General features: G+C 36.0%; 1 protein-coding gene across 3 annotated transcripts; it reads right to left on the minus strand.

Annotated features, from left to right (window-relative positions):
• Window positions 1-297: 297 nt before the first annotated feature.
• LOC127239795 (fe-S cluster assembly factor HCF101, chloroplastic) lies at window positions 298-23,708 on the minus strand. Of its 3 annotated transcripts, none has more exons than XM_051258118.1 (15): window positions 23,496-23,708; window positions 23,262-23,417; window positions 10,099-10,226; window positions 9,965-10,015; window positions 9,203-9,358; window positions 7,791-7,934; window positions 7,570-7,712; window positions 6,365-6,434; window positions 6,151-6,246; window positions 5,914-6,003; window positions 5,758-5,811; window positions 2,012-2,135; window positions 1,770-1,894; window positions 1,529-1,651; window positions 298-610 (listed from the first exon to the last, which is right to left on the minus strand). In XM_051258118.1, exons 1-15 carry the CDS (start codon window positions 23,668-23,670, stop codon window positions 548-550), a joined length of 1,698 nt encoding a protein of 565 aa, XP_051114075.1. In that variant the 5' UTR covers window positions 23,671-23,708; the 3' UTR covers window positions 298-547. The 3 variants fall into 3 exon arrangements, 2 of the variants coding, with proteins under 2 accessions (XP_051114075.1, XP_051114074.1); XM_051258117.1 differs by having other exon boundaries at window positions 10,099-10,238; XR_007836237.1 differs by lacking the exon at window positions 298-610 and having other exon boundaries at window positions 1,631-1,651; window positions 5,927-6,003; window positions 10,099-10,238.
• Between the last annotated feature and the right edge of the window lie 421 nt (window positions 23,709-24,129).

The raw sequence follows: 24,129 nt of genomic DNA on the forward strand, positions 1-24,129 counted from the left end.
CACCCATTCACTGGCCGCTGGAATTTAAACATCGTAACTAAGCTACGAATGAAACTTGCGAGTTAACGACATATTTAATGCGTGTTACACTAGAAAGCTAGTAACTTTATCTAAGTGCGGAATTTAAATTCACCTAAAATCACTCAAAACAATCCAAACCACAACTAGGCATACCATTAACATTACAAAAAGGTTAATTCTCCAAACCCTATGCATGCGTAACCATCAAGTTCACTAGAATTTAAGTTGCACTTAAATATTTGCTTATGTAGGTAAATATAAAACAAAAATCCTGAATGTTGCTAAATATGCGTCAACTCTCATTTCTTTCTATTGAATCCAACATATATTACCAGATATGAGCCGATGCCATTCTATTTGTAGCTTTTATCTATATACATCTTAAATAAAGCCCATGGAGACAGCAGCGCAGACATGGGGATTTACGAATTATGAAATATTATCTCTGAATTGACAAGCATAGATGTGTTTCAGACAAACCAACTGGAATTGAATTTGATAGCATCTTTGCAGCTTGGTTTCATGGTTATAGAAGCTGAGGTACATCAACTAATCGTTCCATCATCTGCAGCTGATCGTATGGAGCAATCTGGAAAAGAAAAGCCAAAGGAAAGCATCCACATAGAGATGACTATATAAATTCAGTGCAATCTAAAACCTGATAAAGATGAATTAAATCACACAGATTCACTTCAATTTACATATTAATAGCAATGAATGTCAAAATGATAAAGAAAGTCTTGTATTATTTCACATTTGTCGAGTATCTTTACTAATATCCATTCAATAATACAGTGTGTATGTTTCCAGAGACATTTGAACCTAAATAGTACATACAACATTGTTTTATTTCATTAAAATTAAGTTTGTCTTTACAAGCTTTTAATATGTATGTCTAAATGCGTTGCGAATATAGACTAATTCATGCCTAGAATCACGACCATAAGATATTACCTCCATATCTAAGGTCAATAAAATCCAGTTTAAAGGCAACTCTCTTGCCTACTGTGTTCATCAACACATTTTGACATTCCCATTCTTCGAAAAATTGCAAGTGCCAACAATTGTTAATCAACAATATATATTATGAATGGCAGTTCCTTCTTTATGATACAGGAAAAAAAACAGCAATAAACTAAACCCATATGATAACTGTGAATCCTTGGGCTGTAAAATTAAATCATTCAGATAATTTATATTTTATGGGATGGGATACCGACATGAAAAATCGGTTACAGAGATCTCAAAATTAACTGTGAACTGTACAAGTAAAGAGAAATTATGAGATGATATTTTGTTCTTACTAATTGGTGTCGAATCCTATTGGTTATTGAAAGTCATTTTAACTTGAAAACTATTTTACTCCCAACTCAAGGAAAAAGCCATATGTCGCCAAGCAATTCTATCATTTAAAATATTCCCATTAACAACCACTTATGTTATGCCAACTTGACGATGCACATGTATTGCACTCATTTGTATAAAAACAAATGAAGTGTTAACATACCTGGTTAAATCCATCTGGCCATGTTATTGAGACAGCATAGTTTCCCATGGGCTGAATTTCTTCAGGTTCAATGTCCTCTGGAATGTCTGTATACTGAAGTTTTTGCTCCCCAGTCCACTCATCCTACGAAGACATAGCCATACTCAGCTCTGTGTGTCCAGCCCATGTATATCAGTTCAAATTCACAGATATACCAGTAACTTCACCACCTCAGGTTCAAACGGAATGATATTTCACCTACCACACTTTCTGCAGATCTATCGTTTCGCCTCACAGTTGCTGGGTGCAAAAAGAACTCTTCATCAGATGCAGGTACTTTGACTCTGATAGCCTTCATAGATTTATCATAAGTGACTGCCGTTGACACTGTACAATACAAACATAAGAAGCTTTTAACCAGCATTGAAGAATCACCCTGGAGTATCAGGCATTTTCCAGAAGAGAAATTGACTACCATACTGTCAAATGAGAATATTGACGTACCTAGTTGGCGAACTTTTGCACACTGTTGCACCACACAGACACCCAAGTTCTGAAATTCTCTTGAAACTGCACCTTGGGGATCAGCCACGACTTCTGGTATTCCGCTATCGCCAGAAGCTGAGAGCTGCCAGGGATAAATAATCACCTCAATGTTATGCATGCGCATACCTCCATTTTTAAAATTTAGGCATGCAAATTGCAAAATGGTAATAGAGACAAATTGCTCTTCTATGAATTGGTAACATGTTCTCCAGTTAGATCTACTCCACAACTCAATTCAAGTCTTAGATAACAACCAACAAATTTGCTTATTGTTTTTATCAGTCAGAAGATTTGATCGACATTGAATTATACTCAAGTGTGATCAGGCAAATAAGCATGACTGACTATACAAAGATTATTATTTCAAACATAAAATACTAATAACAGCAATGACCATGCATTTCTCTTACATGAGAAAATGTCAAATTAGGCATTAATGCGGATAGAGTAATTATTTGATCATTATACCATCATTAGATGAGTGAAATGATATCTCATATTTGAATACTGTAATTTTACCAGCTAAGTTGATCAACTTCATTATAGAATATATCAAAGCAATTAAAACATCCCATAATAAAAAGCAAATATGACCAAGTAGCAAGCAATATGCATAAAAACTATGGGGAAGAGAGAAAATCCTACATTGGTACCATATGCATTTTAAAAAATTGTAGAAATCTTTGTTTTGAGAAAATTCGAGTGGCGAATACTTACTAAAATATTTAATTTTGCAAATCAGAATTAATCTATGTTTTGTACAGATAATTATGGCATTTTCATGAAATTCAATTGCCTTGTCCATTTGTATACAAATGGACATGCATGTGTCGAATCCAAGGTGTTTGAGAGTGGGTTTGACTACATGGATGTCCATTTGTATTTGGTTTTTGGCTTTTAATCCAGCTGGCCTGGTCTATGTCATTGGACTAGAATCTTAGCCGTGAGATTTTAGATTGGCTGTGATAATGGGCTAAGACGAATGTGTATAACCGATTAGACAAAATGTATACAAGGCAAGGCTAAAATTTTGGCATTCAATGGGTGTCGTCAATGGCCATCAACGACATTTGTTGAAATATATTATTGATAGATATTATTTAGATTTATTAGTTATCATATAATTATATCTACTATATTAGATTGTTATTATCTAGATATGATATTAAATTTGGTTGGTATTATTCAACTTTATCCTTTTGTATAAGGTCTATAAATATACCTTAACTTTATCCTTTTGTATAATGATATCAGAATCTATTTTTCTTCTGGAATAGATACAATCGACTAATTCATATTTTCTTCGGATACATCCCGTAATGTACCCGGAGGATTTTGTTTCAAATGTGAGATCCACTACCACTATCATCGTATTCCTAATTTGGGAAATACTTGTCACCAAATATCATCATCAGAAACAATGCATATAAGTGATCAACATCGGTAAAAGTTTGGTCAACATTGTTGGTCAACACTGGTCAATAAACTCATTGTTGTCGACTTTAGCAGCATGTGCAAGTGCATTCGGTATCCAATTGTTAGAATTTTCCCGCGACAACATACTAAAATATTTTCAGTCTATCTATCAATTTTTTAGTTTGATTAATGCTTTTGGTTGGTAATTTATTAACCATCAGGAGTTTCTGCCTATTAAGATTTAATCTTTTAGGATTTAGCGTTGCCACAGTAACAAAGAATCGCCGGTGTCGCCGCAATAAAGGATCGTCATCATCAAAAACTTTACTTTGATGCCGTCGCAACAACAGATCATTGTAGCTGCCGCCGCGACAGAGGATTGTTGCTATTAAAAATCCTAATTAAAAATCCTAATTCGTTCAAAACTTTAATTTATTAAAGTTCCCGTCGTTACGACAGAAAATCGCCGGTGTGTGCCCGCGACAGAGGATTAATGGCACTAGAAACCTTAATTTAGCCAATATCTTAATTTCTTAGGGTGTAACGACCCACCACCACAGAGAATCGATCTGAATGCTGATGTCCAATTATGAAGTCCATCCATATGCAACCACCTTCTATTTGTTTTGCCAAACTCGAGTTGGTTTCTATATCACCAACTCAAGTTTGAGGCGGGGCGTTGAGATAAATATTATTTAAATTTGTTAGTTATCAATATAATCGTATCTACTAGATTAAGTTGCTATTATCTAGATATGATATTAGATGTTGTTGTTATTATTTAACTTTATCTTTTTGTATAAGGTCTATAAATAGACCTTAATTTCATTATTGATATATCTTAGAAATTTCTCTTAGAATTTTACGACATTCAATCTCATTTTGTTTTCGATGGAGTAGAAAGTCTATAACTAGGTGTCTAGCCAACATCAAAACCACACCAAAACATTTTCATGTTTCCTCTCTATTCTTCTCCAACTACAACTCATCTATTCCTACACAATTCGTCAGTCGTTTGCCAATTATGGTGGTCTTTTGCAATGGAAAAAAGTTGTTTTACATTTGGTTAACGCATAAAATTTTCTTGACTTGGTTTGTCATCAATCTTTTGTTATTTCATTTCCGTTTCTCCCTATCAATTATTTTTCTTGTTCTTATTTCGCATGTATTGTAATATACCATCAAAATTTTGATCACATGAAAATTAACAATTGAAATTGAACTCAAAAAGCATAAAATTTTCACATAGCCAGCTTCTAGACAAGGAAGACCTTTAGATGGCAAACGTAATAAAAAATAAGGACATATCCTTATAGCTATTGATTAAAGACCTCTAGAAACAAGTAAAATCAAGCCAAATAGCTGAAAATGAGCAAAGACCAAGCGCAAATGTGTAAAGGTGCAATCTATCAGATTATTCATTGTTCACATGCTATGGCTTTGGAAGAAGATATATTTAATTGCAGATGAAAAAGTACAGTAGCATGAAGAACATGCAGAAATTGACATTGGACTTAAAAATGTGCAGAAAATCTGGATGTTAGTAACTTTGATTCATCATAGTTACCACAAACATACGATTAAGAAGGAAAGCATAACAAATCATGTTGACCTCTCTTCACAGGAGACAAACTGGGAACTTCAAATTAAAGTAAAAACACAAAAAAAAGGTATGTAACATAAAAAATTTAAAATGGAATGTCGAAAAGAGACTCATATCACAAGTTACAATTGTTTTTTTTTTATTTTTTTGCAACATATTCGTATTATCTGAGTTTATTATGTAATGGAAGATACACTCACTTGAGGATTGAAAATGAGAAAAAAGGGACTGATGTCACAAAGTTACAATTGTTAGTTCATATTTTTGCATCTTAGGAAATTATTGCTCCAGGGAAGAACAAAGTGCACTGACAAACTATCATATAAGTTGTCACATCAAGTTAGCAACAACAGAGAAGAGACAAACAACAGTAAATGAACTGACAGCTAACAAGGACTACACACAAGGATAAAACAATCCTATCCAATCCTTCATAGTAAACACACCCTAAAATGTAATGGATGAATTTTGTTTGGTTGTGTTTTGGGAATAAAGTTTGAATTGAAATGATTATTTGATGTGACATAAATAGATGTGTGATGTGATATTTAATAAAAAATAAATGTAAGATGTGATTTTTTGAAGAGAGAAAAAAATAAGTGACTGTAAATGAATAGTGAAAAAGGTGTTTGAAAATGCAACCAAATAAATCTGCATGCATCAACTATGATAATAAGAAACTCACAGTTGGTCTGATAGGAAGCTCAAATAGGTGGGGGATTCCAAACTCCTTGATAACCTGCAGATTTATATGACTAATAAACAACTTGGGATTTTTCTTTTTTCTATTTTTTTTTTTTTTAGTGCATCAAAGAATGAGATATTGAAGCATCAGAAAAACCTGAGAACCTGACCCTCTGCCAAATGGATAATAGCGTTTTCCATCAGCATCAAAGTGGCACATGTTCTCTACCACTGCAACACAAGGAACCTGCAAATATATTATATATTATATTAAGTACATAACATAAAATAACTCAATAATATAGGAATTTATATGATCATATCAATCATTTACTTACACAAGGTCTTTGTTTAAATTGTATTAAGAACGGATGTTATAATATACACAACTTGCCTTTAGTTTGGAAAACATGCGTACTCCTTTTGCAACATCTATAAATGCTAGCTTCTGAGGCGTGGTAACAATTACGGCAGCAGTCAATGGGACAATCTGAATGTTTACTTTGCCCAGTCAAATGATAGTATCTCTAAAGCAAATTGATAGTTGCATGAAAGGTATTAGAAACTTTAATTTCAATAATAAGCTAAAGTTTTAATTGAAAGGCCACCTGACACAACGTAAGTTGAATATCGCCTGTTCCAGGTGGCATGTCTATGACTAGGTAATCAAGTTCACCCCTATATGGTACATACCCCTTAATCAGAGAAGTAGTGAATAGTGATGATAATTAAATAAAAGAGATACAATGACTGAATTTGTGACCATGAATATAAGAAACACAAATCTCCATATTATGCAATGACGGAATTGGAATAATATTTAATACAAAGAAATGCAAAGAAGCACATGAATGCATAATATAAAGTAATAATGTGCGAATTGTTTTCTTGTGTTGAAAAGTTGTGAAGTTTTCACACCATTCCACAAAACATGTCGAAAACTTGTTTGCACCATCTAATTCTTATGCTCTGTTATGTTTCAAAGTGAAGGTGATTAAGAAGTGTTGAGAGAAAAATAAATAAATGTTAGGGAAAAACAATACAAGTTTCTAAAAATGTTAGTGGTGATATTGCTGTAATTAGCATAGTTCTTGGCGATTGTGAACCACGTGACTTGTTTTTTTCCCAAAATAATTAGTAGATCTCACATTGTTTCAACAAGTCATAACCTTTTCCTTAAGAAAACACAACAAACGATTTGGAAAACCTTATAAACAAGCAAATTCCATTTATTCACATCTACACGTCATCACTATCTTTCTCTACTTTCAAATGCCAACAAGCAGAGAATTTTCTCCTTTTATCTGATTTAACAGCTAAGGATTCCTTTTTTTTTTTTTTTAATGTTTACTATGTGTAATAACTTTTTTCCAAGTAGGTTCAGGCAAATTCAACTACATACAAGTTTATGTCAATCCAAAGGTGCATCACTCAGGTTCAATTAACTTAGTCAAGGCTAGAATTTCCAAACAATATTTATATTTTCCTAGAATAATGCTGTGCGCAGAGAAGGAAAAAGAAAAAACACAAGGTTTATATTAGATATATAGTCTCAATTTTATTTTATTTTATTTTTGTTTTTTATTTTTTTTATTTTTGGCATGTAAGATGATGTCAATTTTTTGGCTAAAAATGGTAAATGTGCTTTCATTTAGTGGATGGAGAAATAATATTATCTGCAGAATCAGGATAACAGGGGAAGAAATAATTATGCCTAATGATCTTACACTAAAAGTACACTGGAAAATTCACAACAGACAGAGCCAATCACATGATAAGCAGGGCTGATGATATGCACAGGAAATACTTATACCATTCAGCAGTAGTCAATAATTGATTGATGACTCCAGAAACCATTGGGCCACGCATTATTGCACGGCCTTGTCCCGCAAACCCAAAAGATATGAGTTTCACACCCATGTATTCTGTCGGGATAATAGTCTTTGTTTCTGGGTTCTACAAAACATTGTTCAATTGTGATATAAATTACACAAGCTGTTAAAAGTAAATATAATGCAAGAATAGCAGAATTACCATTTCAAGCAACCGGTTTTCTGGTGACACCATTGTTGGCAAACTAGGACCATACACATCAGCATCAAAAATACCAACTCTTGCACCCATACCAGCCAAAGTATAGGCAAGGTTTACAGCAACAGTTGACTTTCCCACCCCTCCCTGCAGTTGTTGGAAGTGCTCAATTTACTAAGAAAAATGTAGGACTGCTTCGTACTAAATATGGACATAAATGAAAACACAAAAGTATGTTTAAAACAAAAAAAAGCTAGTAAGTAGAGATGCAGCATTTGCCAATTATTTGAAATGTGGGATTTGTGAATCTAAGGATATTATTAAGGATGTGATATAGTTGGTGTGAAAGAAATATTTCAAGCCTGTTAATCCCACCTTCTCTTCAATATGTCGCAATAATCAGAGTGTATATAAACGGGAATTGAATTCCTCACTCATTATTCAAGAATCCAGCATTCTTAAGCCTACTCACATGGATCAGTTAACTCCAAAACCCTCAAATGAGAGAGAAAAAAAAAATGCATGGGAACTAGGAATAACATTATAATTGCATCTATTACCAGCAAACATCTTTCCTACATCCACTACTAGGTAGCTAACTCCTGTCAACCAACTCACCTTAGTTTTCCACTAGGCCTTGAAGAGCACATACAAGGTGCTTGTGGCATACTCTAGAAGTTTACAAAATCCAAAAAGCACCCCAACTTGTAGATTCTAGGAGAATTTTCTCCTAAATGAAGATGACATATGATTCTTCATTGCAGAAGAATTCAAACTGCCTAGTCATTGCTTAGGACTAAGGGTAGATAACTTATACAAGGAAATTATGTTTTGTATTAAAGGAAATTTAAATGATAGACCCCACTACTGGTTTATATTTTCAGATGAGGAAATCATTTAATGTAGAAAAAAGCCACACTGAGCAATAAGTCTTGGATCTTTATTTCCTTTACAATCAAATATCACCACTGCCTAATGATCTCCTCATGAATGCTTTATGTTTCTGAGGGCATAATATGAATTTCATTGATTCCAATTCCTACAAAATAAACTAGCTCACGGGTACTTGAATTTTGAGTAGCCTTGGGTCTGTAAAGAATGCTGATGCTGGCATATGAGGGGTCGTTAAGAGTTGTCTAATAATAAATGTATGCCTCTTAAACTTTCTGATGTGGCAATTACATCATGAATACAAAATCTAGGGACAACTATTTCACGGGTGGGCATCATCACCAAAGAAGCAAAGGCAACTGCCTATAGCTGTTAAGATCATAATTTTTTATTTCTTTAGCAAGAAATACGTAATCAGTGCAATGTCCAGTGCATGCCAATAGCACAAAAGGAGAAGAACATGAGCAATCAATTAATTTAGAAACTAATTTCAGAAGTATGCCAGATTACATAGATTATGCTACCTTGCAACTAGAGACAGCTACCACATTTGATATTGTTTGCAGACCTTGTGGAAGTTGTCCAGAATAAACGGGTCTTGCAGGCTGGGCAGACATAGTCACATTGACCTTTTCAACCCAAGGAAGTGCTGCTACAACCTCATTAGCTTTCTGTTCAAACTACAAAACAACATTTCCTTATTCTGCAGATTCCCTCATTCGGGGATTGCACTATTCATTTGTGATGAAAAGTTGATCATGCCATTCGGTTAATTTAATAGATTTGGATGTTAGAAACTTGGAGTAGAAGAGAGAGAGAAAACCGAATTAGCGGCTCCAGGATGCACGAGCTGAACCAAAATTTTCTTATATGGGCACTCAATATCAAGCTTGACAGTTACACTAGAGCTTGTGGTTGAGAGTGGTTATATTCAATTAAATAAAATGAAAAAAATATACGCTAGTTTACCTTTACCTAAACTTGAGGATATCACACCATTAAGCCAATGGAACAACTTATCAGCAATTTAACAAACATATCCTCATAGTGAATATCAAGCTAATAAATGTTCTGAGCGCTAAAACCTGCAGCTCAAGCTTGACTTGTTGAAACACTTCAATAGCACGATGAATCGAATTAAGCCTCAGGAGTTGTTCCTTAGCCAGTACTCAAATGTATATTGATAGAGAAAATTACTTCTTTTTTTCAGTTATTAAGTATTAAAGTGATATAAAGTTGGTAAAACAATGTTCAAACAGAGGGCAGTGATGCATTATTTGATTTACCATATCCTTCACCGGGCAAGCTGGTGTTGTGAGCTCTAACCGAAATGAAACCTGAGATTTAAAATGAACTTTTAGTGAGACATTTATCTGTGAGTGTCAAAGAGTAATTCAGCAGATCCAATTTCTTATGAGACCTCTCCTGATGGTTTGACATTAAGATCCTTCACAAACCCGCATGAGACAATGTCAGTACCAAAATCTGGATCAATTATCTGGGACAAAGCTTTCAGGACATCAGCTTCAGCCATTTCACTTGCTAAGTCTGAAACAGAAACTTCATTATAATATTATAATATGGTTACATGAATTTCAAACACATTTTTGCGGGCACACATAATATTATAGAATAATCAACTTAGGGTTTGTTCATTTGAAGGATTTTAACAAAATCTTACTATTCATCCAAAATTTTCTCCCCAAAAATATCAAATCAAACACCTATATTTCATTTTTTATATTATACTAGAAATTAATTTTACATTTAAAACATCAATCAACACTTATTTATATCATATCATACAACTATTCAAATTCAAAATTTTTACTATTCAAATCCCAACTCAAAATCCAAACCCCCAAACAAACACACCCTTAGAAACTTGCTTCTATACCCACAATAATGAAATATAATAGTAAACCATGACGATTTTTAAAATGAGGTATTATTTGAAAAGATAATTGAGGGTTCCAAGTTTTTGTAATGATATATATTTGAAGCTGCCATCTAATATCTAGGTGTGAGACAATTTTTGTGTTTCTGTAAATTCAGCATAATTTCCTTCAAGTCTGACCAAATGGGCCTTCACATAGCTCAGGGAGCAAAAGGCTGCAAGCTTCATTTAGAATGCAGTAGCCAGTCCATACATATTTCCATTAGCATATATGAGCAGTTTGAGACATTGGGAATTCATTTCATTTATGAAAAGTAACGTATGTTGTCGAATGCGATGCAATGACTTTTGCACAACACAAAGCAGGTTGAGGCCATATCACAGTATAACAGCAGCTGGGTTAGATGATGCAAAGATCCACCATATTATAATGTTATAGGGTAACACAGTAGTATTAAACCATCTAACATCTCATTTTCTAGAAATTTAGAAATTCAAATAATAATTAAATGTTGAGTCTATTCTCAAAATCGAATTATGGTGAATGAGAAATAGATAAGATAATATGATCATCCATGTTACATAATTATATGCCGAACCGAGTTGCGAATTCAGATTGGACGCGGACCAAGTCGGTGAGCCAACGGATCGGATAGAAAAATCCGAAAAAACCCTATCTATACCAAACGGATAAGTCATATCTTAAAATTGTTTTTCATATCCAAATTTAATATCATATCTTATAAGATTTGACTTTTGATATCATATCCTAATAGATATGATTCTAGATATAGGTGATATACCATATCTAAAGGAATCCCTAAAAGTTTATTATGTGACACATAATCCTATACTCTCATCAAACTATTTTACTCTCTCTCGGTTCGCCAAGCCTCTTGCTTGTGGTGCTACTTCCAAAGAATACAAGTCGTTTTACCTTTGGAAATGATACGAGTACACCGGAATACTATCAGCCGTATTTTGCTCTACGGAAAGAGATCTTCCTTGACTCGAATTCCTTCTTGTTGCCTATTATCACTTCATATTTTCCAACAGTTGCAGCCACTGACCGGGTGATAACGAATCCTATTACACCACAACTACCCCTTATTCACAAGAAATCAGCTTCCCTCTATGACTGACATCGCAAAAGCTTTGTTCGCCTTGGTGATTGAAGCTGCTACTAGGAACGCTGCCACCTTCAGCGCCTTCTGAACCGCCACTGCCGTTTTCATCGCTAATGCCACCTCCAGCAAAAGATAAAGAAGAGAAGAGTAAATTTTTGTCGAAGAATGCGCAGCCTCGGAAAACAGATGATTCCCGCTTCGTTAACCCTTGGATCGAGCTAAAATTTTTAGAGCGTGTTCAAGACTCATTGCTCTTTAAATCCGACAATGGATTTCCTATCAGAAGTATGTAGATCAAGAAGGACTTTTACAGAATGCGACAGAACTTTTAAGGTTCGATTTTCTTGATCTTGACTCATGTTCAGAAGGTAGTGCGCGCGATCGGCACTATGCTGGATGTAGTATGACCTTTGAAAGTCGTCAAGAAAGTGATGCACAAAAGATGGATTCCGGATAAGACGTGCTTCCTTCCAGACATGCTGGATGCGATCGATGGGGACAAGGAAGTTTTATTTTTTATGTTTATTTTTTATTCTGAATGGTCTCTCTGATTCCTTGTACTCTGTATATTGATATGTAAAGAATATCAAGAGAGAAATAATAAAACTGATGCGGATACTGAGAGATATGCCGTATCGAGAAACCTATCATACCACATGATAGAAAGATGTTCGGTTGTGGAAAAAGTACAAGAATTTCAACTCTTGGTTATGACAGTTGTTGCCGATGCCTTTACGTGGCAGTTGTTATTGAAAAGTTACCTCCATCATGAAGAACTTTAAAAACTGCCTTAAAACCTAAGCAAAAGGCCATGTTATTTGAAAGCTTTGATTGTCAAACTCCGCATTGAAGAGGACTATCAGAGATTACAAATCCATAACTTTTCGAGGAATCCTTATCAATGGTTGTGAATGACTGATTCTTTGACGATAGACCAACTTTAGCAAAGTGAGGCAACCTCTTGAAGAAGAGAAATTCTAACTAATACTAATGAGGGCAAAAGGAAAAAGCCAAGGTTGCCTAAACAAAAAACATAGTGCTCAAACTTATGAGCCGGAAAAAAACTTGAAGTTGAAGGATGTGCTGCATGTCCTAGACATCCACAGGAATTTAGTTTTGGTTTGTATTGTCTAAGTATGGAGTGTTCCTAAGTAAAATATATCGTACCGATGGACTCTTACTTGCATGAGTCATGTACTCACAATAAATACATAAAAGTGCCTTATAGATATCAGTAAGCTTGAACTTACAAAAGAGAATGGATATCGATAACGTTCGAAATTGTGAGGTTTGTGTTGAAGAAAAATCAACAAAACAACAATTCTCGAATGTTGAAAGAAACACTACACCTCTAGAATTGATTCACTCCAGTGTGTGTGATTTAAAGTTTGTTCAAACTAGAGGAGGTAAGCAATACTTCATCACCTTCGTTGATGATTGTACTCGATATTGTTATCTCTACTTGCTGAAAAACAAGGACGAAGCTCTTGAAGCATTTAAAAACTTCAAGAATGAAGCTGAGAATCAGCTTGGCCTTCGAATCAAAACAATTCGAAGCAGTAGATGTAGAGAATATGTTGTTCTATTTGCGGAATATTATACTTCTGAAGGCATAATTTATCAAATTACAGTACCCTACTCGCCGCAGTCGAATGGTTTTACAGAACGCAAGACACGAACACTGAAGGACAAGATGAATGTTTTGCTAATAAGTTCTGGTTTACCACAGAACATGTGGAGGGAAGCCATTCTAACGACAAACTATATCCTGAATGAAATTCCCTTAAACAGTAAGGATGTAACTCCTTACGAGTTATGGAATGGCCGTGAGCCTTCCTAAGAATTCCTTAAAGTGTGGGGGTGTTTGGCTAAGGTGGAAGTACCTTTGCCAAAGAAAGTCACCATCGGTCCAAAAACGGTTGACTGTGTATTCATAGGCTACGTCATTAACAGTAGCACGTATCATTTTCTTGTTTACAAGTCAGAAATCTTTGACATTAGTGAAGGGACAACGATGAAATCAAATGATGCGACTTTCTTTAAAGATGTATTCCCTTATGAGAATTAGGATGGTATTCCTGAATGTTCTCAGAAAAGAACACAAGAGATGACTACTAAATCTAATTTCTCCGAAAAAAACCGAGACGTAGTCAGATAATGAAAATATGCAAGGACTTTGGTCCGGATTATATCACATATATGTTGGATGATGAGCCAAGGAAAATGAAAGAAGCTTTGTTGGGGCCAGATGTTGAATTTTGGCCATAAGCGATAATAACGAAATTGATTCGAGCATGCGAAATCACACTTGAATCTTGACCGATCTCCCAAAGGGTTGCAAACCCCTAAAATGCAAGTGGGTCCTAAAAAGAAAATACGAAGCCGATGGCGCGGTCGAGAATTTAAAATCTGATTGGTTGTTAAGGGTTTTAATCAAAAAAAAAAAAAAGAGAATTTCTTTGACACATTTTCCCGTATCTAAGATCACCTCAATTAGATTCCTTCTCACAATTGTTGTCCTGCACAATCTAGAGATTCATGAGATGGATGTCAAGACAACATTCTTGAATGATGACCTAGAAGAAGAAACCTATATGGAACAACCCGAAAGATTTGTAGTACCTGGCTAAGAGAGTAAAGTATGCAAATTTGTTAAGTCCCTATATGGACTTAAGCTAGCACCAAAGCAATGGCACTTAAAATTCGATAATACCATGATGTCGAATGAATTCAGATACAATGAGTGTGATAAATGTGTTTATTATGTGTTGGTCTCCCTCTATGTAAATGATATGCAGATCATCAAAAGATTCATTGTTTGGACGAAACAAATGTTCAAAGAAAATTTCAAGACGAAAGATCTGGAGTTGGCCGATGTGATCCTTGGGATCAAGATATCAAACATCCAGAAGGAATCATCCAGACACAATCCCATTATGTGTCAAAAATGTTGACAATGATGGGCCAACAACGAAAACCCCGCTTGACCCAAGCGTGAAGTAGAGCAAAAATCATGGTGATCCTGTAGCTCAAGAGGAATACGCAAGGATAATTAGGAGTCATATGTTCCTAACGAACTGTACTCGCCCTGATCTTGCGTACTCAATAAGCAAACTGAGTAGATACACTATCAATCCACGAGTGGATATGTGTTCGAAATATCCTCCAGTGTTTGAAGGATACTCTAGTGCCAATTGAATATCCGATCGAAGTTACTCATTTTCCACGAGTGGATATGTGTTCACAATCTAAGCAGACATGTATACCCCGATCTTCCATGGAATCTAAGTTTATTGTTGATAAAGGTGTTATTAGCTTTTCAGCAATAATAGGGATTTTTTATGAATTTAAAAAATAATCTTGGATCTTGGCATATGGCAAATTATCAGATACAGATTTGCGAAAATAATATAGTTGTAAACCCTAAAATGCTATATTATAATTTATTTTTATACTCTTTGACTGGTCAGTTTCTAGATCGAACACAAGAATTTTAGCGTTCCGAAATGGCTACATTTTGATGGATGAAATGAGCGAATGATAAAAGTGAAATAGCGAAATATATATCTATAATACGAAATGACAGAAGATATGCATGGGATCATACTTGTTCAATTAATTCAAATTCTTGACTCGTTGGTACTTGATCTTAAGGGATTTACAACAAGACTTCAATGACACCCAGATTCTGAACATTATAACCAAGAAAAGCTACTATCACTAGACATTTCTGAGACCCGATAGACAAGCGCCTATATACACTTAATCATTCCAAAATATGTTTCATTAGTGGTTTTACCCTTGTCATACCTTTTAATCAAAATTGAATTCGGAACAGTAATTACGCAGATTGACAAGGCTCCTGCGTACTTAACTACGTTGAAATACCTAAAATTTGTTAATAAATACAACACAAAATTAGGCTTAGATAATCATTCTTCTTTAAGAACTGTCCAAAGTAAATCAAAATTCCAGAATTAAATAATCAAATACAAACTTGAAATTGGGGGCGAAATCGTAGATGCAGAAAAGCATAAACAAACCATAAATAATATAACTACGAAAACTGTAAATCTACATTTCAAAAGCATAAACAAAGAAGATGTTAAGAAGGGATCCGGGCTTTCAACCTAAAACCAATTGGTGATAGATGAAGGGTCCTTGTAAACCAAGGGAGTTTCCACAATGGACAATATTCAACATTCTCCCTCGAGATGATAATCTCGAAAATCCATATAGGTTCAATACCCAATACGGGCACCATGGCTCTGAAGCCATGTCGGATGCAGAATGACCGTCTCACCTAAAAGCTCGAACTATTAGAGAAACGCAACCATTAATTATTTATCCGCAAACAGGAGTCCCCAACAAGCCCCCTCAGTTGCAAGTTGAGATATGCGAAACTTGCACATGCATATGCAGCAAATAGGGATGGTGGGACCCTAACTCGAGACCTAACCTAGGCTTTTATACCATGTTAAGAAGAGATCCGGGCTTCTAACCTAAAAACAATTGGTGATAGGTGGAGGGAGCTTTCACCCTTATAAACCAAAGGAGTTCCCGCATGTTTACCAATGTGGGATAATATTCAACAGCAGTAAAAAAAACTTTAAATTTGTCTAGAAAGCAACTAAAACGGGGTGATCAGAGGAAGAGAGAATCTCGACTCCCGCGACTTCCTCTAACAAAGAGAACTATCTTATAGGATTAGAGCTCTAGGAAAATGAACAGAGTATAAGCAGACAAACTTATATATCACTATGGATATGATTCCTTTTATAAATGATATATGGCCCTATTTGTAGATTTTTCGGATTGGCAGTTGGTAGCAGTTGAGCGGTTACTGAGCAGCAGTTGAAATGTTGTTGCAACCGCTGGGTTGTTAGACAGTTAGTTGGTTGATCGGTTGGAATTGCCATAATTCCCAACTTGCTCCTTCGCTTGCAGGACTGCTATGACTTGGCACACATTTTCCTCGTTTGCCTTGCTGGACTTGGCTTGGCTAGAGGGCATCCGCACAACTCAAGCGGGGCTATCGTCGACTTCTGGATCTTCGCTCATCAACGGTGGATGCCTGGCTGGCTGGCTGGCTGGCTCGGGCGCAAACGGAATCGCTTGCCGCAATTGGTTGCACCCTCATTCATCTTCTTATACTTAGCCATTTATGAGTCAGAACGTCGCTTTAAAAGGCCAAAAATATCAATAATCTTCATAAGCGGGCTTTAAATCATATCAAACGAAACAATTTAATGTCATAAATCAGATATTGAGATAGTTTTCACATAAAAATTCAAGATATATACGATCTTATCAAGCGATAAATATGCTATTATTTGTAGTTATCAATCGTCGACAAGTAAGAAGAAAAAGCAGAATAACCTCGACAACTATTTCTGGAGATTTTATATTGGAAAAAATATGTGCCCACAGTAGCGATACACTGTGACAGTCTTGCGGCTATTGGAAGAGCACAAGATTTGATGTACATCAGTAAGTCACGATACATACGTCATCGACATCATACCTTGCGAGAATTGATCTCACGAGAGGTGATCTCGTTAGACTATGTAAGGTTTAAGGATAACATAGTGGATCCACTAACCAAAAAGTTAACTGAGATCAATTTATGAAGTGGCTCGGGGGAATGGGTTTGAAAATCACACTTGAGAACGACTGTAGTGGACACCAAACAATGATGAGTGGAGATCCCACAAACTTGGTTCAATGGGAAAAACCAAGCTACAGAAGCTCACGCTGCAACACTTGGAAGACACGTCTTCCACCATTCCTCGTGAAGGAAATAAGCGAGCAACGAGTGTTGATTTTCCTGTCAGTGGTGAAGGTGAAGGTTAAGCGTTGAGCTTTTACTGACTCCCTACCGATCTTAAGTAGAGTACGGAAGGATACGCATGGGAAGTCACCTACGCAAGTGCGAAGTAGGGGCCACTTCAACTGAAGCACTTGTGAAGACAAAGATGTTTTCCATAGTCCGAAATGGAAACAAACGTGAGAACAAGCGAGAAGTGAGGTGTTGTCATTTTCGATAATGTTGTCTAGGTGTACGCTATGGCGGAATAGTTCAAGACGAAGTTCACTAAGCTGTCAGTATACCTGAGAATGTCGAGAAAGAAATATTCAAAGCCAAAGCTACCTTGCCCTATACGATAACAAATCTTTGAGGAGAGTTATGTCCTTACAACCTTTGCATTGGGGGATTATAAAAATAATTGTGGGTTCAGTATTTGTAAACCTAATTTAAAAATAAAAATAAAAATGGAGTGGCGATAACCTAATTAGTATTTGTAACAGCTCTCCTCAAAAGCACCTAACGACTCATTCAGCAGCGACGGCAGCTCCAGCAGCGGTTCCAGCGACTCCGGCAGGGGTTGACATTCTTGCAAAGTAGTATCTAATTTTCGATTGTTAGTACAAAGGGTATTGTGAAAAATAAATGTACCGCGAAATCGAGTCGATGATGAATCATCTTTCCGAAAATTAAATATGCCCCAATAGTTTTAACCCAAAGATAAAATGATTTTCGTCTCCGATGAAAGTGACACCTCAGGTCTTCCAAACAAAAACAAGGGAGGAACTGAGTTGGGGGAGGATGAAGGTGAGACCCTTTAGATAGGCTAGTCTCCACTCGGCGAAAAAAGTAGAGGATCAATTACGATTATAATTACGACCTTATACCCATGTAATTTATTTTGATTTCAAACCTTCCGTTTGAGGCTGTCGTAATTGATTCTAATTTCAAACCTTCCGTTTGAAACGATCATAATTTATTCTAATTTCAGGCCTTTTGTTTGAGATTATAATAAATCTATCTGCTAGATAATTTTTTATCCAAATAATACTGCGACTTAGATCATATACCCAGGTTTAACTTAGGGTTGCACAATTTAGTTTGTCTCGAGACATTCAAAATAGCCAAAATATTAACCAAGTCTCATATCCAATAAATATATAAGATTTATTTATTTCATCTAAATTAATCCACTTATTTTGGTTCACCGGTCCATCGCATTCATCGATTAATCGGTTGTGTAGATTCCGAATTTAATTTCTAACATTAGATTTCACCTATTGAATAACCGATTATCCAACAGTCGCCCACATGAGTGGAAATGCCCATAAAATGACAGAAGCGCAGCTCAATCCCAGAGAGACATTGACACATCAGGATAGGCAGCTTATGGTTTTGAACCTTCCATTGTCAACATTACAGTGTACTAGAAGCCCAGTTGACGGGATGCATTGAATTGTTTTACCTATGCGTGCACTTAGTCAATAATATTGATGTGTCGCTATCGCACCTCAACTTTGTTCTCACATTTTCATTTGTTTCGGCCATGAATCTCGTCTTTGGATTCATAAGTATTTCATTTAAAGCAGCCCACACTTTACACTTATATACGTGATCATATCTCAAAGTATCTAACTTACACTTTTAGAATCATTGAGAGTGATTGACTCAACCTCTCCACTTTTGCACATTGTAACTCTCATTGCTTTTCAGAAAATTGAAATTGAGTGTTCGTGTTGGACTTTCATAGCTTAGTTTTCCCATTGAGCCAAGGCTTGGGATTTCCAAGTGATTTGGTTGGGTTACCACTGTAATTGTCTTTATATTGTCAATTGCAAGTCCATTTCCTTTAGCAGTCTGTACATTTGATCTATCTGCAACCTTTTGGTTAAAGGATCCGCTAGGTTTTCGATTGACTTCACATATGCAATAGTCAAAACCCCACTGGTGTTCAAAGGTTTTACGGTGTTGTGTCTACGTTGGATATGTCGGAATTTACTATTGTAAATTCTATTTTTAGCCCTTGCTATTGCAGCTTGGCTATCGCAGTGAATCACCACGGGAAGTATTGGTTTAGTCTAGTATGAAATATCATCCATGAAGTTCCTAAGCCATTCGGCTTCCTCGCCAGCTTTGTCCAAAGCAATGAACTCCGATTTCATTGTGGACCGTGCAATGCACGTATGTTTTGTGAATTTTCATGAAACTGTTCCCCCACTAATTTTAAATACATATCCACTTGTAGACATTGATTCTTTTGCATCGGATATCCAATTGGCCTCGCAGTACCCTTCTAGTACCGGTGGATATTTCGCGTAATGTATGCCAAATTTGAAAATAAACTTAAGATAACTTAAGACTCTTACTAGAACTTTCCAATGTTAATGACTGGGATTGCTAGTGTATCTACTTAGCTTGTTTACAGGGCAAGTCAAGTCAGGTCAGGCCTTGTACAGTTTGATAAATACATTAGGCTTCTAACAATTTGGACACTCTTCTTGAGCTACGGGATCTCCCATGTTTCTTATTCAAATGTACACTGAGGTCCCTTGAGGTTTTCACTAGAGTGTTGTCATAGGCATTGAAATTTCTCAATATTTTTTCCACGTAGTGGGACTGAGTCAGAATAATGTCATTGTCTTGTCTTAGAATTTTCATTCCAAGGATAACGTCGGCTAACCCCAAATATTTTATGTCGAAGTTATGACTCAACATGCGTTTGACCTTATCAAACAGACTAACCTCTTTAGCCATAATGAGTAAGTCGTCTACATATAGACAGACTAAGATAAAACCGGAAGGTGTTTTTTTTTGGCATAGACACACTTGTCATATTCGTTTATTTTAAAACCATTTGATAACATGACATTATCCAATTTTAGGTGCATTGTAAAGGTGTCTGTTTTAGTCCGTACAAAGACTTTATCAGTTTGCACACCTATTTCTCTTGGCCAGGAACGACATATCCTTCCGGTTGTTTCATATATGCCTCTTTTTCTAATTCACCGTTTAGGAAAAGTCTTCACATCCATTTGGTGAATCTCAAGATTGTTAAAAGACGCAATCGAGAGAAGCCCTCGAATGAATATTATCCTGGTTACTGGTGAATATGGGTCGAAGATGTCAAATCCTTTGGTTTGTCTATAGCTTTTTACTACGATACGTGTTTTGTATTTATCAATAGACCCATCAGTCTTGAGTTTTTTTTTTCAAGACTCATTTGCACCCCAGTGGTTTACAACCTTCGAGCAGGTCAAATAATACCCAAGTGTTATTCTGCATTATTGAGTCTATTTCACTATCTATTGCTTTTTTCCAGAAAGGAGCATCAAGACAAGATAGTGCTTCCTTAATCGTTGTTGGATCATTGTCCAACATATATGTAAAGAAATCCGGACTAAAGGTTTTCTCGACCTTTGTCTTTTTTCTATGCCTAGGTTCTGAAACCTCTTTATCAGGACTACTAGTCATTTGTCTCTTTTTTACCCCGTAGTTCTTCATTTACGGATTTTGGGTCGAACTGAATTTTTCCCTTACAAAGGTAGAGTTTTTCAAAGAATATGATATTCCTTAATTCTATTGTAGTTCCCTCGGTTATTTCAGGAATTTCCGATTTGTAAACTATGAAACGATAAGCACTACTGTTTAGTGCATATCCGATAAATATGCAATATACCATTTTTGGGCCGATAGCGACTTGCTTTGGAGGTGGAACTTCCACTTTTGCTAGGCACCTCCACACTTTGAAGTATTTGTATGTGTGTTTCTTCACTTTCCATAGTTCGTAAGGAGCAGCATCCTTACCCTTAAGTGGAATCTTGTTTAGGATATAATTTGCAGTCAATATTGTCTCCCTATAAGTTTGGGGGAGTCTTGAACTTATCAACAATGCAATCATCATTTCTGTAAGTGTTTGATTGTTGCATTCCGCATTATTTTGTCTTGTCGGAGCAAACATGGCAGGTTGCTCCGGTATCGAGAAGCCACACTTTTGGACTTTCCACATTATTTTTTTCGTACGCAACAGTGACAAAATCGTCATCGTTGAGGCCACGATCAGTCCAGTGGCTCGTCTCAACCAGTTGGGAACTCAACTTCTTCTTTTTGGTGCCTTACAATCCTTAACCTAGTGTCATGTTTTACCACAGTTAAAACAGTTATCTGTAAACTTGGACTGTTTGGACTTATCTTTGCCAATCAAGTCGGGCGTGCATGCTTTCTGGAAAGATCTCTGACCAAGTTGGCTTTGGCAATATCTCCGCCTTTAGCCTTGGACGGTCAGATCTTCAAGTCCTACTTGTTTTAGCTCATGCTTCAGCCCGCGCTTGAAGTTATTCCAACTCGGGGGCAATTTCTCGATCATCACACTCGTGATGAACTTTTCAGGCAGTGACATCTCCACGTCGATAACAGAGTGGACAATGTGTTGAAATTCTTCCACTTGTTCAACGACAGATTTGCTATCTACCATTTTATAGTCCATAAACTGGGCCACGGCAAACATTTTGGACCCGGCATTCTCAGAGTTATACATTTTTTCAAGGGCATTCCACAGTCTTTTCGCACTCTTTATTTTACAATATAGATTATAAAGAGAATTAGAGAGACTGCCTAATATGGTGCTCCTTGTCATGTAGTCTCCATGCGCCCACGATGCATAAATTGCATGCATCTGCTGATCCGTATCGGGTTCTGGGGTTGTTGGGCCATCGTGCAGCACGAATATGGAAAACCCAATCGAGGTCAGGTAGAAGAGCATCTTCTACTGCTACCTCTTTTAAGTCCACCTGGTATGAGAGGCATGATCTGTGGACCAAACCCAAGACCAGCATTTTGGGCTGCGAATGAGAGGAAGGTGTGACCACAAACACAACCCCACATCCACTTGGGGCAAACTCAGAAAACACAGGGCTACCCATAAAGGGAACCGGCCTAATTGGGAGAGCAGCAACTCCGCTGACGGCTCCAGCAACCTCCCAGACGGCGGATCCTCTGGAGACTCCTCTGGTGGCTCCTCCGGCGTTCCTCCAGCGACTCCGGCAGGGATACATTCTCGCAAAGTAGTATCAAATTTTTAATTGATAGTACAAAGGGTATTGCGAGAAATAAATGTACCGCGAAACTGAGTCGATAATAAATCCTCTTTCCAAAAATTAAATACGCCATGGTAACCTAACCCAAAGATAAAACGATTTCCATCTCCAATGAGAGTAACACCTCAGGTCGTCCGAACAAAAACGAGGGCAGGAGATCAATTACGAGCATAATTACGACCTTAATATCCATGTAATTTATTTTGATTTCAAACATTCTATTTGAAGCTTTCGTAATTGATTCTAATTTCAAACATTCCGTTTCAGACGATCGTAATTTATTCTAATTTTAAAACTTCCTTTTAAGACGATTGTACCATATAAATTTTATCCAATATATATTATATTTATTTATTTCATCCAAATTAATCCAATTAATTTGATTTGGCATTTTTATTCGGTTGTGTAGATTCCAAATTTTATTTCTAATATTAAATTCCACTGACTAAATAACCGATTTTCGAACAAAACATTCCTTGAGCATGTTCAAAACTCGCAGCATCCTTTTCATACCCAAAGGATATTGTGATTAAACAACAGGCAGAACAATTAATCACGATTTCGCAAAGCAGCAGCGGTTTTCACAAATTTGTCTTACTAAGCAAGTCAACCGATATAGAGTTCACATTTCAACTGTCACTATGAACGAGGAAATGTCACCTTGTGAAGGAGCGGCCTTAGCCAAGACTGAGCTACACGCCCAATCGCGACCCGAAACAACCCACAGAGGCCTTATCTGCTGCTGCCTCTTGGATGAAAATAAAGCAGCACTAACGGCAGATTCAGATGAGCATTGTAAGTACACAGGCACTCGCGCTGCGCAAGTGAAGTATCAGTGTTACTTCGAGAAAGCAGAACGAACTGATAAGGCGTACAGAATAAAAAAAAACTCACTTCCTCTTGGTTGGCATTTGAAGCAGTGAAACGACGCCGGAGTGGAAGAACAGGGAGCGGTCAGAATCTGCATTCTTCTCGTTGTTCTGCTGGTGCTCGTTAATGGCGCAGAAAGGCGAGCAGAGAATTTGGCCCTCACCTTCTCATGGCCAAGTGTAGCTAGCGCTGCGGACATGTGGTGCGTAATCTCTTGTCAGGCGCTGCCAACAGAAACTTGAGTTTTCATCCTTCAAGTTTCACTTTTTATCAAATCAACCCTTAAGTTTAACGTGTGTTTTGTCTTTGGATTTTAAATTTTGGATTTTAATTTTAAATATTAAAATTTTGAATTTAAATAATTACTTATTGTAATATAAATATATATTTATATTATATTTTAAATATAAAATTAAATTTTTAATGTAATATAAAAAAAATTAAAAATAAATATTTAATTTGATATTTTTTAAAATCTTACAAACTTTTAAAATCAACCAATTGTGTTTGTATTTGGTTATAGTTTTGGGAATTAATTTTGATTTTAAGTAGTAAATTTTTAAACTTAAATAATTTATTTTAATATAGATAGATATTAATATAATTATATATATATAATTAATCTTTAATAATAATATAAAAACAAATTTTTAATTTA

This window comes from Andrographis paniculata, unplaced genomic scaffold (assembly GCF_009805555.1).
Source record: "Andrographis paniculata isolate CXL003 unplaced genomic scaffold, ASM980555v1 Contig78END, whole genome shotgun sequence".
NCBI lineage: Eukaryota > Viridiplantae > Streptophyta > Magnoliopsida > Lamiales > Acanthaceae > Andrographis > Andrographis paniculata.